Below are 15,283 nucleotides of genomic sequence, written 5' to 3' on the forward strand. Positions count from 1 at the left end.
CCTATATGTATAATTATATATGGCTCAGTGCAGGCGATTAATGATGAAATCAGGCTTAATGTGTATATCAAATTACATAGGACACCTATAGCAGATCTGCAGGGTGTGCAATGATCATTTCTTCAGTGCCAGGACTCCATACACTGCTAACATGGTGGGGTGTTGTGGTGCGGAGACTATACCAGGAATGGTGTGATGGTGGAACAACCTCCAGCAAGAGGCGCTTCATGGAGAATGTCAGGAATCGTTGTGATGAACAGTAGCCGGGTACAACGCTATTGTCCGACTAAGGCTAAGTTGACATCTGCGCCAGGTTAGAGACTCCATCGCAATGTCCACCTACGAATTGGTGAAGAAAAAAAGTGCCCCTCCGCTGGTTTCAGTTTTAACACAACAGACACCTGACGGATCCCATTATAGTCAATAGGGTGCACCGGACGACTTGTGTTACCGCTATCTTAGTGGTTCTCCTATTGCCGACAGACCAGACCATGGAGAAGCGATGACGCTAGTGTGGACTATATGGACTATAACAACAGCTGACCAGTGCAAGTGCCCTTACACTCTATTGGGTTCTCTTTGAGTGTCCAAGCTCCTCATAGCAATAATCCCAATTTTTGTCCTAGTATCCATCCACCATGTTTTCTGTTCCATAATTGTATTTTCCAATGCATTGGGAGATCTCATACTCCGTCAGACGTTCCGTATTCTCAAGGAATGATCTATACCGATGAGGCCCTGCTGTTGTGTCTTATGAGTCAGATACCCAGAATGGTTTTATGGTTGACAAGTGCACTTTAACCCAGTGATATCCATCGAAATGATTATACTCTGGTCACATGTTCCTGTAGGTTCATAGCGTGTTTGTAAAAAAGGAAACACCTAGCTTTAGCTTGCTGCCAGCAAATAGTTCCCTTAGGGGACAATCTCCATGAAGCAGGTTGAGCGACTAATAAAAAATCAACTTGTCAGAGCTTTATAGTCACATTTCCTAGTTGGGTCTAGTCATTATGGAGATGTCTGTCCGGCTGATGAAACGCGCAGTGCGCTGTGTGCAGAAGGCTCTGATCTTCTGCTCTCTTTTTCTCTATGTCATGGTGGGGAAGACCTTCATGTTCCTTGCGCCAAAGACTATGGAAACTCTTCTGAAATCTCGCTTTGAGATGAATGGAGCTCATGTCCCAAAGTTTCAGTATGAAGACTGGGGTCCCACTGTCTTCACCTTCAAGTTCTTGTGGTCAGTTCTGCAGATTATGTGGCTTCGCCTAGAAGATGAAGCTTTTTTGGGACAACCCGCACCCAATACACCTGTGGTAGATCTGAATGGAGACCTGCATCACATCAAGGATTATTTCCGAGGTAAGGAAACGGTGCAGATATCTTTGTCATTTGCAGATAGATCATGAAGAGTTGCTGCCATATTGTTTTAGGGTTTAATATTATTTTCAATGAAGGAACGACAACCTTGTCACAATCCAGTAATAGAGAATAGAAAAAAATGGACGTCTATGACCGATCATGGGCCAGGATTATTGTACAAGTAGGGGTCAGTAAGCCGGGGGTCAATAAGAGTAACAATCAAAGTTACAAGGAGATTAATGGGTAAGATCAGTGAGATGCAAGAAGAACGCCTTGGAAATGAAGTGGATGTGAAGCCCCCCATGATTCCTACATGTTGTCCAAATAGTTAAAGGGGTTTCCCACAAACATAACTATATTTAAAATGATCAACAAAAAAACTATTTTGCAAATATAATAAATGTAGAAGTTTTATAGATTTTCTCTGACCATCTTAGTCATGACATCTGTTGTCTTGATCAGTTGCCAATGGATATGAACATGAATGCAGGAACTTTCTATTGTCTGGGACTGGTGAGAAACCCAGCCATGATGTCCTTATTGTGGTCAGGTTATCTTCTCATACATGTAGTGTCCTCCTGATTACCAGCCATGATGTCCTTATTGTGGCACTACATCATGGCTGGTTATCAGGAGTGGACACTACATGTATGAGAAGATAACCCGACCACAATAAGGACATCATGGCTGGTTATCAGGAGGACACTACATGTATGAGAAGATAACCCGACCACAATAAGGACATCATGGCTGGTTATCAGGAGAACACTACATGTATGAGAAGATAACCTGACCACAATAAGGACATCATGGCTGGTTATCAGGAGGACACTACATGTATGAGAAGATAACCTGACCACAATAAGGACATCATGGCTGGTTATCAGGAGGATACTACATGTATGAGAAGATAACCTGACCACAATAAGGACATCATGGCTGGTTATCAGGAGGACACTACATGTATGAGAAGATAACCTGACCACAATAAGTACATCATGGCTGGTTATCAGGAGGACACAACATGTATGAGAAGATAACCTGACCACAATAAGGACATCATGGCTGGGTTTCTGATAAACCATAGAAAGTTCTTGCATTCATGGTCATATCCTTTGGAAACCCGTTAAGTCAAGCGACTGTCCACACTAAGGCTAGGTTCACATCTGTACTGGGCTTGCTGTTACGAGGGAGCTTACTTTTTCTCATAGTAATACATTGACCAGCGTTGATTGGCCAGTGTACAGCATTCAGCCAATCAACGCTGGTTCTGCGGTGGCGGAGTCTAAAATCGGACCACAATAGAGACAGCTTTGGTCAATCAATGCTGGTTCTGAATCGAATATTTACTGCGAATAGCTAGTAGTATTTGATCGAGTACGAATATTTCAAATACCGTAGTATTCGATCCAATACCTACTGGATGGAATACTACTCGCTCATCTCTATTTATAATGTGTTCTACACTGAGCTGTGAAATAACCAATTTCGTGATAGGACCAATAAAGTATTTTATTTAATATTTGCAAAACTATTTAATTGTCTACAAATGTGTTCATGTTATGGTCATGGGAAACCCCTTTAAAGGTATCATTGACTATGTAGTACTTGATGTGTTCCTTGACTTACATTAGGCAGATTGGATGTTTCTGACATTTCCCTATTGTCCATTACACACTACTAGACTACTACTACTACTACTACTACTAGACTATTTTAGGGTTCTATGTAAAAAAAAACATGAAATTGGTGTGAATATTGCCAAGCACTGCACAGTATATCAGCCGTACTACACATGAGATGGCGATCTTTGGAGACCCCTATTAGATATACCCAATAACCGTGATGTGATCCCATTACCAAAATGAAGACAACTCATCTGGACAGAAAACAGGGATCATAGATTTCTCCACAAGCAATTCCTTCTCTTCTAATATGGGTTCCCAAAGTGAGAAGCATCCATACATTCCCTGGAAACATTACAGGGGTCATCTAGCTCTGAAAGCTTTTAGGGAATTCTGATTCGTAGATGAGGATCCACCATTTGGGACCTCCATATACTAGCCAGAACAGGTGCAGCCACATTGATCATCTCTCGTTCTGGAAGACTTGGCATGTCTATACATCACATGGACAGAGCGCTGGTTGCAATGCAAACTATACAATACCTTTTGCTTTGTGGGTCGCCGCAAGGAATTTAACCCCTTCTGCTGAGTTCTCACACATCTGATCATTAGAGGTCCAAATCTAGCACCTTAATAACCTATGATCAGTTTATCATTGGTGGAACCTTCTGAAAGAAGACGGACTAGAGCAGACGCCATTTGTTACTTGATGTCTATATCACAGCTGACAGATATGTCACTATCATCCTTATAATACATGTTATGTAATGTTATATGCCAGAAGTAGAAGTAGTTACTGCCTGCAGCGAAAGCAGAACTGCATGAAATTCTTAGAAATCTAAATATAAAATTTCCCTTCTAAGAAATTTGATCCGGCCATAACGGCAAGTTACACTATAGGGAAAATCCTTGCCCAAGGGTCTGTCACTACAGGCAGTGATCAGGGTCAATTGTGGTGGATCAAAGGGGTTTTCCCTTGCGAGGAAACGCCCCCCCCCCCCTTCTGATTGATGGTGGTCAAACCGTCCCCATCCCCAATGTTCTTAAGCATGAAGAAGCCCTAGTTCAGTGATGGCGAACCTTTTAGAGACCGAGTGCCCAAACTTCAAACACACTAATTTATCACGAAGTGTCAACACAGCAATTTAACCTTAATAATGTGCGGATCCACAATAGCACACAATTACAGACCTGCAAAATATGATCATACTAATAGGGCTTTATAGAGCTTTCTGCTCCACTGTGACCCCCACAAAGTCCAAACTGCTTCACAGTGACCCCCACACAGTATAATCTGCTGCACAGTGACCCCCACACAGTATAATCTGCTGCACAGTGGCCCCCAGACAGTACAATCTGCTGCACAGTGGCCCCCACACAGTACAATCTGTATCACAGTGGCCCCCACAGAGTATAATCTGCTCCACAGTGGCCCCCACAGAGTATAATCTGCTGCACAGTGGCTCCCACACAGTACAATCTACATCACAGTGACCCCCACACAGTCCAATCTGCTTCACAGTGGCCCCCACACAGTATAATCTGCTGCACAGTGGTCCCCACATAGTATAATCTGCTGCACAGTGGCCCCTACACAGTATAATCTGCTCCACAGTGGCCCCCAAACAGTATAATCTTCTGCACAGTGGCCTCCACACAGTATAACCTGCTGCACAGTGGTCCCCACACAGTACAATCTGCTGCACAGTGGTCCCCACACAGTACAATTTGCTCCATGGTGGCCCCACACACAGTATAATCTGTTCCATGAATGAGTGCCCAAAGAGAGGGCTCTGAGTACCACCTCTAGTACCTGTGCCATTGGTTCGTCATCATGACCCTAGTTCAAGGTGTATACCACAAGCAATACTTATCCTATATCCTTAGGGAAGGGGGTAAGTGTGTGCTTGGTAGGGGGTACAACCACTGGGATAGGGGGGCTTGATGGCTTGGCAGTCCATAGAACTCACCGCTGTTTTATTCAAGAGTCCTCAGGACCTGCATCCTTATGATCAGCATATTACATAGGAAGTTATATAAAAGAGAAATGCACAAGGCCCTATGGCAGCGGGAGGGCCCTCCAAGTCATCCCGGATCCAACATTATGGGTGCTGTCTCACTGTTCTGGGCGGCGGATCCTGATTCTAACTCTATCTATGAAAAAAATGATGGAGCACCAAGCCATGAGCTCTATTGTCCACCATTCAGGCCTTGACTAGTGTTGTCTATGGACCAAGATGCTATTACAACTGAGTGAGAGACAGCACTAAAGATGGAACCTGCAGGTGGAATTGTTTCCTAGAATCGTACAAGAGGGATCTAGGACGCGTTACCTTATAGGATCTAGGACATGTTACTATTATAATATGCGGCCATCTTGTTTGCGGCCATCTTGTTTGTATACTGGAAACATAGAATAAGGATGTCCCATAGGATTCATCTGACACCACAACAACAATCTGTGGTTTACATAGACATACACATGAGAGGAATGTAAACCTTCAAGAAAACAAGAGGGTTATAAAACGCCAGATGATTCACCATGATGTAATATCTTTCACCCTTAGGTAGGATTTCTTGAGAATTAAGGAAACTACTAAAGATATTTTACAAGCAAACACAAGTGTTTTACGGTTTATGACACAAAGTACTATGTCTTAGGGCCTTGTATATACAACAAGATCCTAAAAAGGAACCTCCATCACAAAAATGTCTGACACCTGTATAAGCAATGCCGCCACTGCTACCTCGTGTCACCCCCCCTCGACCTCATAGATTGTAAGCTCTTGTGAGCAGGACCCTCAGTCCCATTGTGTGAAGTGACTATTTCTATGTAATGTATCATTTTGTCCGTACTTTGAATCCTACATTTTGTACAGAGCTGCGGAATATGTTGGTGCTATAGAAATAAGATGTATTATTAACTATGGACAAGTGTGCTCTGAATGGGGAGGTGAATAAGCCATTGTGAGACACCACCTTATCTCCCGCCCTGGGCATGTTAACTACTTGCCGACATCCACCATAATAATACAGCGGATGTTGGAACTTTAAATATGGCGTCCGCTCGGAAGCTGGGTGGTCGCCATAGTGGTCTCCGCTCTATTACACAGCAGAGACTCAACGGCTAGGCACGTGATCAGTCTCCATTGTGATTGTGGGCATTAACCCTTTAGTCAAATGTGACCAAGGCATCTGATTACCTGCAGCATGTATGTTCCACCATGTCGAAGACGATCGCCATACTTCCAAACAAGATCCAGGGTCAGCGATCTGTCTCCATGACCGACGAAGCCTATTGAAGGTTCCTAGGCCTGTCTTCACTATATTTCTATTACGAGCAGCCGTAGTTGTATTTCAGTACTGTAGTGACCCGCAGAGTATACGTAACGTGGCATCACAGTGAACCCCGTAAGAACAAAAACCATACGAGAAGTGCAGCTTTTTCCTAATTCCACTCCATTCTGAATTTTTTTTACAGCTTTCCAAGTTATTAAATGGTACCGTACCATCTGTCCTGCAAAAAATAAGCTCAGGGAACGGAAAAATAACATAGATTTGGCTTCTGGGAGGTAGAGAGTAACAATAAAAATGAAAAATGGCTGTGGCGGGTAGTGGTTGTAAGACCAACAGCCCAATCCTCCTCTCCCCTGACATCTGTTAAGATGTCCACATAAACATTAGATGTTTGGCCAAATCCACCAAAATTGGCGGGTCCAATGGACATTGCTCTATTATGTCTGACCTTTTAGGGGTAGGGCTGAGTTTGCCCCCAGTAGATGGACATTCAGGCCATTGCAGCATTCAGTATATCGCGTAAAAGTCTCCGTATTACGTCAAAGAATTGTCCTCATGGGGAGAAAAGAACAAAGTCGGGTAACCCAACAATTGCCCGCCAGGGATCAAACTGCTGATATCTTTAATCCCTTGCCAAGAGCTCAGGCTATTGACGTACACAGTGAGAAGTCAGATTTCCTTTCATGTATCTCCAGCACCTGGTTAGGGTACCCAAAAAGATCTCACAAAGCGTAGTGAGCACAATGGGGACAGAATTGTATTTTCCAGCTTCGCACTCTCTGTTTTCGCTTGGTGGACCAAGAGATCTGAAGAGAGGATGGAAAATATCCTCAAATACATATATACTAATATAGGAGAGTAATACGTTTCTTATTTTATGTCTCAGGTCAACGTCCTTTGGTCCTGGCATTCGGAAGCTGCACATGACCCCCGTTCCTCTTCACGCTTAGTGAGTTGAATAAGCTTGTCCAGGATTTCAGCGCCGTGGCAGATTTTTTGATTATCTATATAGATGAAGCTCACGCAGAAGGTAAGAAGCTATAGGATTGGATTTTTGGTATGAATTACAATACAATAACCTATTAAAAGGTCCTGAGGCTACTTTTGGGTAGTGTACCTGTGGTGAAAGATTGATGACTGCTAGACATGTCTCTACAACGCACTTAGGGTGCATGCACACTACGTAACGCCGGGCGTGTATGAGAGCCGTACACGCCGGCGTTACAGCAGGGCTGCCGAACACTTCCCATTCACTTCAATGGGAGCGCTCGTAAACGCCGCTGTTACGAGCGCTCCCATTGAAGTGAATGGGAAGTGTTCGGCAGTCTGCTGTAATGCCGGCGTGTACGGCTCTCATACACGCCCGGCGTTACGTAGTGTGCATGCACCCTTAAAGAGAAGCAGGATGGCCATTTTGACAAATTTCCCGTCATCTAGGCTCTTCTGATTTGGCTTAGATGTTGGGAGCAGAGGTTATGTAGAGGTTATGTGATGGCACACATATGGAAAACTGGCTCCAGACGGTCCAGATAGACCAGTATGGAGAGTTGTATGATTCATAGACGAGCATAAACAGCTCCCACAGTTCCTTTTCCAATATCCGGACACAGCATTTATGGAACCAGCTGAGTCACCAGCCTATGAGTGTGCAGGATCTGAAGGCCCGGCTGTAACATCTGTGGGCAAATGTACGACATAACACCATACACCTATATACTTCCATGTCTAATCGTATCTCATATTGTTTCCAGGCTGGAGGTGCCTAACAGGGTCGTATAGTCTGTGCCAGTTGTACAGTTTTCCCCAATTAGGACAACAACTCCTTTCCGGCACTTTTTTTTTTTTGTCAATGAGTAAATATCAAGACTGTCACTTTCTATGCCAGTCTTGAATCCTTGTGCCAGTCTTGATTCAGCATGGTTGACCCTCCGTGTGCCATAACTCACTTCTAGCACTTCTAGTTTCCCCCATGAATTTCAATAAATAATTCTAGAGAAGTCCCTATTTTTTACACTAAATTCTCAATTTCATTCCTTTTGTAGACGGATGGGCTTTAAAAAACAACATCACGATAAAGAAACATCAGACCATCCAAGACCGGATTGCTGCAGCAAAACGCCTGATGGAGGAGCTGCCATCTTGCCCTGTGGTATTAGATACTATGCAGAATTTGTGTAGTGCCAAGTATGCCGCCCTGCCCGAGAGGCTTTATATTCTGCAAGAGGGCAAAGTTGCATATAAGGTAATGATATAAGTGGTGGCGCACGTAAGGGGATCGCTCGTTATTACCCACCATGCTCGGTCATGGACGGATGGATTGGTATAGGCAGTAATTCTGCTCACAGGAGACGGTGGAATATCTAGGAGGGGAAGTGGCATAACTAGGAATGGCACAGCCCCGTGGCAAACGTTTGACATGCCCCCCCGAGTATAATAATCGGAGATGAAGAGGGGATACCAACATAAAAAACACTATCACTTACCTATCCCCGATTCCGCTGCACTCCTCAGTGGCGTCAGGGATGTCACATGACCCGGGATGAAGGCCCCAGTCATGTGACGTCAGGGATGTCACACAACTAGGCCCGAAGCCTGCCTGGAGTGCAGAGAGGTAAGTAACACAGTTTTTTATGTTCCCTTACCTCTCCCGGGCCTCCGATCATTATACTCGGGGGTCTGAAAAGACACTCCCCCCCCCCCCCCCGAGTATAATAATAGTGCTGTGGGGCCCGTGGCGTCACTTACCAATCCCGGCCCCTGCCAGGATCGGTAAGTATATAGGGCCTGTTACCGGCCAGAGTAACTCCAGCTGGTAACGGCCCATTAAAGAAAAACCACAGCGGTAGCGGCTGTCGCTGGGCCCCTAATGTCTCGGGCCCTGTGGCAGCTACGACCGCGGTAGTTACGCCCCTAAGGAGGGGAGACATTTTAGGCAGTGACTGGTTGCACTGGTGACTCCTATTATAAGACCAGGCTGGGATTCAGCGAGCTCCGGCCATTCTAAAAAAACCACGCGGCTAGCACACTGACACTGTGCACGCAAAATACCCTGGTAATGATTTGGCTCAAATTTCAGCGAGGGCAACAAATAAGACTTCAAATAGGATCAAAGTTTATGTGATGAGCAAACACCTTTGTGTAATTCTCGGCATTCGCTGCTTTTATGTCCTAATTCTAGGGAAACATGGGACCCTGGGGCTACAAACCGGAGGAGGTGCGCTGTGTGCTTGAGAAAACCAAATAGTCGGAGTCTGGCTGTCACTTTTTGATACCCTGTCAGCAGAAGAACTGGTATCTGTGTCCACAGACCGCTCACGAAGGTACGCCGGCTTATCTGATCGCAACAAACTCTAAACCAACGAAGTGTCGGCCATGTTGTCCACATCTGTCACAGATCTAGGTTCAGGAGCAGATGCGACCATTTATTAGTTTGTGAAGGCTGCGGCCTAAAGCAGCGCTGGCTGCAGTCTGATTTTGCTGATATCTGGAGACGTCTTGTGTTCTGAAGGAAACAATAAAATACAGATTCACGTAGAAATGTCACTGATTTATTTTTTTTTTGCATTGACAATAACATATGAGAGTCTATTAGGAAATTCGGAGTCGAAGTATGACTCTATTCACTTATATTAGGAGTTGCAGGGAGACATGGCGATCTTTGGTCATGTGATAGGAGTCACAGCCAAGATGGCCGTGTAGCCCTCACCTAAGTGTCAGCGATTACAAAAAAAAAAGTTCATTCTCCAGGTTTTACGTCTTCCTCTTATTCCTGAAACCATTAGTACAATTCTCAGTCATGTGACCCCGGGTCAGTCCTTCACGCCGATGATCTGCCATAGTTCATACTGTACTCTCTGCAGATACGCTGCGCACCGAGATGAAGTGATCGTATCCAGAGAGGATCACAAAACGCAGATGAGTCGCCTGAACCCCGGGAAACTGAAGAAGAAATGCAAAGTTTCATGACTTGCAAATTTTTTTTATATTTCAATTATATTCCAGCATCGCCTCTATACATACAACCAACACAGAGACCGGGACATCCAACCCTGCCCAAAAAGGCCAATTTTATAGAGTAGCTGTCCCCTCTCCTGACATGTCTACTTTAGTATATACTTGTGTTCCCCATAACAATTCCTAAGCATCTTCTTTTATAACTCTGCATTGTGTTGTTCCTCTGTTGTTCCTCCTGAATATCTATAAACATATACAATTCCTCATGTCAAAGGGTGTGAGGTGTCTCTATGAAGTATGACACTGGCAACTCTGGACAGTGTGAGAGTATGCAGGGAGCCCCTCCCCTCCCCCCCCAAAAAAAACAAAAAACAGAAAAAAACCATAGACGTGAATTTATTGATACATGTCCAGGAGGAATAACAGAGGAACAGCCCAACACAGGGTTATAAAACAAGATACTGCAGACATATCCTGTGAGTAGAGGTGGGGTCGTGTGACATGTCAGTGGCGGGGTGATCCATAAGGAATCACTGCTTTTTTTTTTTTTTTTTCTGGCCCTCTTATTACAATTTAGAGGTCAGACACCCCCTTTAATTTTTCCAGTGTTGTTTTCTGAGCTCGGATTAGTTGCTCTGGGATTTCCGATCGATAATTCCGGTCTAGAAGGCTGAGGTGAATGGGGAAAGCGTTGAGCTTGTGAAGCAATCATGTGCCACATTGGCAGGACTGCAGACTATTAAAGGATTTTGCAACCAGAAGAGACAATGAGTTCTGCCAGTATCTGTGCCTTGCCATCTGGCACTGCACCTGGGCTACGGGTGGAGCTGGGAGTTGCATTATGATACTTCTGACGGATACTCTCACAAAATCCGATTATAGCTGGGACGCAGCGATCACGTAGTAGTTTTACTACAGTGTTTACCTGCTTTGCGTAGTCCTACACCTGTGTGCACACGTGCTATAGTTGTATATTTGAGTGGGGGGTTATTATTATTTGGGTTATTCAGACCCTTTGGGTAATGCCGCCCCTATTGGTTGGGTTGTCTTACATTACAGCGTAGCTAAGGTCAGAGATTGCATAATGTACGAGCTGACTGTTTACTATCAGTGAGCACATTAGTCTTCTGTGCTTTACACTGCAGCTCTGCTTTTGAACACTAAACACAAGCTCACCCGGAGGCCACGGCATGCAGTGTATATGGAAGTATATGGAGAATCTGTCACCTCTCCTGACATGTCTATTTCAGTAAATACCTATATTCTCCCTGACATAAAAATCCTGGAGCATCTTTTCTTAAAATCTTGGGTTGGGTGGTTCCTCTGTTACTCCTCCTAAAAATGATGATAAATCGACAACTGGCTGTTACCCCTCCCCTCATCAATAGGGACCGCCTGGCACTGTTGATAGTATCAGGCCCTATTGACAATCAGAATGGTAATGCCCAGCTGTCAATTAAATGATACAATGCCAGGAGATATAACAGAGGGACAATATCATGGGGTAATACGGTATTCACTAACACATGCATGCCAATACATCTACATGGCGATTGCGGCCATGACAGCTGTCATTCATCCATGGATCGCTGTCATAGCCTACAACATTACAAGTTATGGAAGGGAATGAGATTGTGCTGTGAACCCAACCTACAGTACTGTCACACTTACAGTCATCTCCTCTGTGTGGAAGTGTCCTTCTACGTGCTCAAGTTCTGGAATGAAGAAAGGTCACATTACATAATGATAGTCATCAATGCCACGGTGATAAAGGTAGAATAAAATGTGCACTATGCACCAGACTGCAGGCAGCAGGGGATGGCTAGAAAATAAAAGCGCATTCACACTTACCTGTATCCTCCCCTCTGTTCCTGCACTGGGCTGACTGCTTTGTTTGTATACAATGGCAGCGGTGACATCACGTAAATGGGATTGTGGCGGCCAAACACTGCGGTCAGCTCTATAATATGGCGCAGCGACCACATTGACATCAACTGACTGCTGCTCAATATACAAAGCAGCAGCAGTGATGGACAGAGGGGAGGGTGCAGGTAAGTGTGAAGGCATTTTTATTTTCTAGCCCTAACCTGCTGAATATATTTAATGTATGTATGTTTTCCAGATTAAAAATCTTCATGACCTAAGGATAGGCTGTCATCATATCAGCTGGTGTCCATCATCCCCTCCGATTAGCAACTGATACACAGAGAATGGAGCTGGAAGCAGACAGTGCTGTTCTCTGTGTAGTGGCTGAACTGAGTCATTGCAGCTTTACTGCCATTCAAATGAATAGGAGCTGCTCTGTAGTAACATGGTCTGGCCACTACACAGAGAACAGCGCTGTCTGCCTTCAGCTCTGCCACCATGATGGATAGGGGTGTTGGACCATAGCTGATTTGATATTGATGACTGATCCTTAGGATAGGTCATCAATAAATTTTAACCCAGAAAACTCCTTTCATTTAATGATCCAAGTCATCCCCTTGACCTATAAAGGTCTATTACAAGAAATTATTAAATTATTCCTTATTCACAAGACGGTTGGTCTGATCAGTGGGGTCCATCGCTGGGAATCCTATTGATCATGACAAGAGGGGTCCGTAGTCTTCCTTTTTGAATGGTCCATTGAAATGGGGGATTTGGGATTCCCATCCTCCTTACCAATAGGGTCTCCAGTGGTTAGACTCCTTGAGGATGAGACACTTATAACAGTATAGTGACATGCCATGATATCATCTCAATGAACTGATGAAGAAAAGACAAGTACAGTGATCGGCTTTCTCCGGCAGTCCGACAGAATCTGGAACAGCAGCATGCCTTCAGGACGGCTCCTCCATTCAAATGTTGGGTGGGTGTGGGGAGATTGCCCCCAAAAGATGAGTACCCCTTTAAGCAGAATAAATATGGTGGCTCTTACCTTTCTCCACGCATGGCTCAAAGTTTGTTGGTTCCTTGGAGGCACTGGTGTAGATTTTTAAGTTTCGTACTACAGAGGAACCAAAAGTAAAAAATGGCACATTTAGAAGGTATTACTGGACAATACGGTGGAATAAAGGGATTACCTGGGGGCTCTTTTCACTCCCTTCCAGACTCGATTCGACACCAGGTCACATGTCTGGACCCAGCACCTGGCACCCTCCTCTCCATGTTCAGTGGTGTTCCTTGTACTATGGGGGTTTTCTTTCTGATTACAATGATCTAGTCCCTATAGCACATGTATTACCTCTGAATATGGCAAGATACGAGGAGAAACAAGGACTCGGGTGTTTGTTCCCATCACGTGTCCCAGGGTGCGAGCCAGCCTGGAAATCTGAGGTTTGGCACAAAAAGAACCCAGGCAGGACGAGAGTGGAAAATAAAAACGAGTCCCCAAATAACTCCAGACTTGTGATATGGAATCATTTGGCTGCCATTTTTGCACGTTACCTATTGTATGTCAGTTTCCAGTTTGGGTTGGCATCTAATTTCTAACAAATATGCAGCACATGTATAAAGTGCACACGTAACTGCAAAGAAAACTATTGTACAGCATTGGCCAGTGCAGAATGGTGCAGGTGTGACCTGTTCATTTCGTATGATACCATGGGCACCCTTAGCGCCTTCCACAAATAATTCTATGTCTGTGTGCCAATTCTTAGCATAGGGTGCAAGTCCTGACAAACAAGTCACTATTTATGCACTTGCCACGCTGGTTGGAGGTATGGTAGCCCAAATCTTGCACCACTGCTGTGTACCACTATGTGGCAGTACAGTGACATGCCGTGGGACCATCGCCTAAATATTAAAGGGAACCTGTCAGCTCATTTTTTGACACCAAACCGGCACCAGCAGCTACTGCATCACGTTCAGCGCTTTACTATTATGTCCCTCAGTCAGGTGTTTGATCACAAAAAACAAAGTTATAAAAACTTTTAGGAAACGGTATGCAAATGTGCTGAACTGGTCACAGCGGGCGGATGATGGTGACTGGGCAGATATTTTGGAGCTACCTCATGCCCCCAAGCTGTGACTGACAAGTTTCCCTGCATCCCCACCTTTCTCCCTAACTTCTCAAGCTCCGTGAAATCTTGCGCGGGCGCGGTTCCGTTCCTCTCCGGCAGAGGCGGTCATATCTTTGCCAGACTCTCAGTAGAGCCGCATTACTCACTTAATGAACCCTCAATGGTGATTTTCCCGATTTTCTGTAAGCCGCTCACGCTGATAACGAATTCCTGAGGGAACATTCCCGTCGTCGTCCAAAACGTCTCTGGATTTCTAGAGAGAGAAGTCGAAATTCTGTAAATTTATAGCAAACAAATCCGTCCAAATACAGGGATTGCCCAATGTTATATTATTATTCCTGATCCGCAGAAAAAGGAGCACACCCGGGATCCCTACAGATCAGCTGAGTGCCCCTTCCATGACATCACGTTCACCGGTCCCTTGGCCTGTTTTCTGCTCAGTCCCATTCAAGTAGATAGAAGCTACGCTAGGTACACATTAGCATTGCCACTCCATTGTTCTGATCTGTTGGAAAACCAGAACAACGGAGAGGCGGACCACGAAAATTGTGGTAAAACTCTGTGTCCGATGGACCCCATTGACTATAAGGGGGTCCGTTGGGTGTCAGTCATTTGAAAACTGAGTCCAGGATAAAGGCGGACACTGTGGCAGAGATGTGAACTTAGCCTTAGCTGCAATACCAGACACAGCCACGATACAGTGTGTGGCGCTGTGTCTGGAAAGTAATGAAAAACACATAGTACCCGTCTAAACGCCACAATCTCCTCTAACAGCTGATCGTTGGGGTGCCGGGTGTCAGACACCCATTGACCTATTATTGATGACTTTGCCTAACTTTCATTTTCGAATCTGATCGGTTGCTATATCACTGCTCACCCGTCTATGATGTGCTCGGCCGGGTGTCTGTCATCGCTAGACGTGGCTAGGGTGACCTGGGCTCCCGCCGAGCTCAGACACAGGTTACCCGCCCGGGTCATGTCACCACAGGCCGCGGACTCCGATTCTACATCCACTACAGCTTCTCCGTCTTGTTGCTAAGCTGTTGC

General features: G+C 45.0%; 2 protein-coding genes across 2 annotated transcripts; one reads left to right on the forward strand and one right to left on the reverse strand.

Moving 5' to 3' along the window:
• The first annotated feature begins 1,010 nt into the window (after nucleotides 1–1,010).
• Nucleotides 1,011–9,826, forward strand: DIO1 (iodothyronine deiodinase 1). Its single transcript, XM_075287811.1, has 4 exons — nucleotides 1,011–1,359; nucleotides 7,168–7,311; nucleotides 8,324–8,523; nucleotides 9,460–9,826. The coding sequence occupies exons 1-4, from the start codon at nucleotides 1,011–1,013 to the stop codon at nucleotides 9,523–9,525; spliced, it is 759 nt and encodes a 252-aa protein (XP_075143912.1). The 3' UTR covers nucleotides 9,526–9,826.
• On the reverse strand, nucleotides 9,808–15,277 carry IFT25 (intraflagellar transport 25). The gene is made up of 5 exons (XM_075287812.1): nucleotides 15,114–15,277; nucleotides 14,383–14,489; nucleotides 13,153–13,221; nucleotides 11,907–11,950; nucleotides 9,808–10,220 (listed from the first exon to the last, which is right to left on the reverse strand). The coding sequence occupies exons 1-5, from the start codon at nucleotides 15,212–15,214 to the stop codon at nucleotides 10,122–10,124; spliced, it is 420 nt and encodes a 139-aa protein (XP_075143913.1). The 5' UTR covers nucleotides 15,215–15,277; the 3' UTR covers nucleotides 9,808–10,121.
• Between the last annotated feature and the right edge of the window lie 6 nt (nucleotides 15,278–15,283).

This window comes from Leptodactylus fuscus, chromosome 9 (genome assembly GCF_031893055.1).
Source record: "Leptodactylus fuscus isolate aLepFus1 chromosome 9, aLepFus1.hap2, whole genome shotgun sequence".
Taxonomy (NCBI): domain Eukaryota; kingdom Metazoa; phylum Chordata; class Amphibia; order Anura; family Leptodactylidae; genus Leptodactylus; species Leptodactylus fuscus.

Bases quoted from the DNA above. Each gene is read 5' to 3' on its own strand.
- IFT25 (XM_075287812.1), bottom strand. From the start codon at position 15,214: ATGACCCGGGCGGGTAACCTGTGTCTGAGCTCGGCGGGAGCCCAGGTC. The intron at 11,951-13,152 runs GTAAGAGCCACC...TCTTCATTCCAG, and splicing joins TGAGCCATGCGTGGAGAAAG to AACTTGAGCACGTAGAAGGA. The intron at 10,221-11,906 runs GTAAGTGTGACA...TTTCTTCTTCAG, and splicing joins TCCACACAGAGGAGATGACT to TTTCCCGGGGTTCAGGCGAC.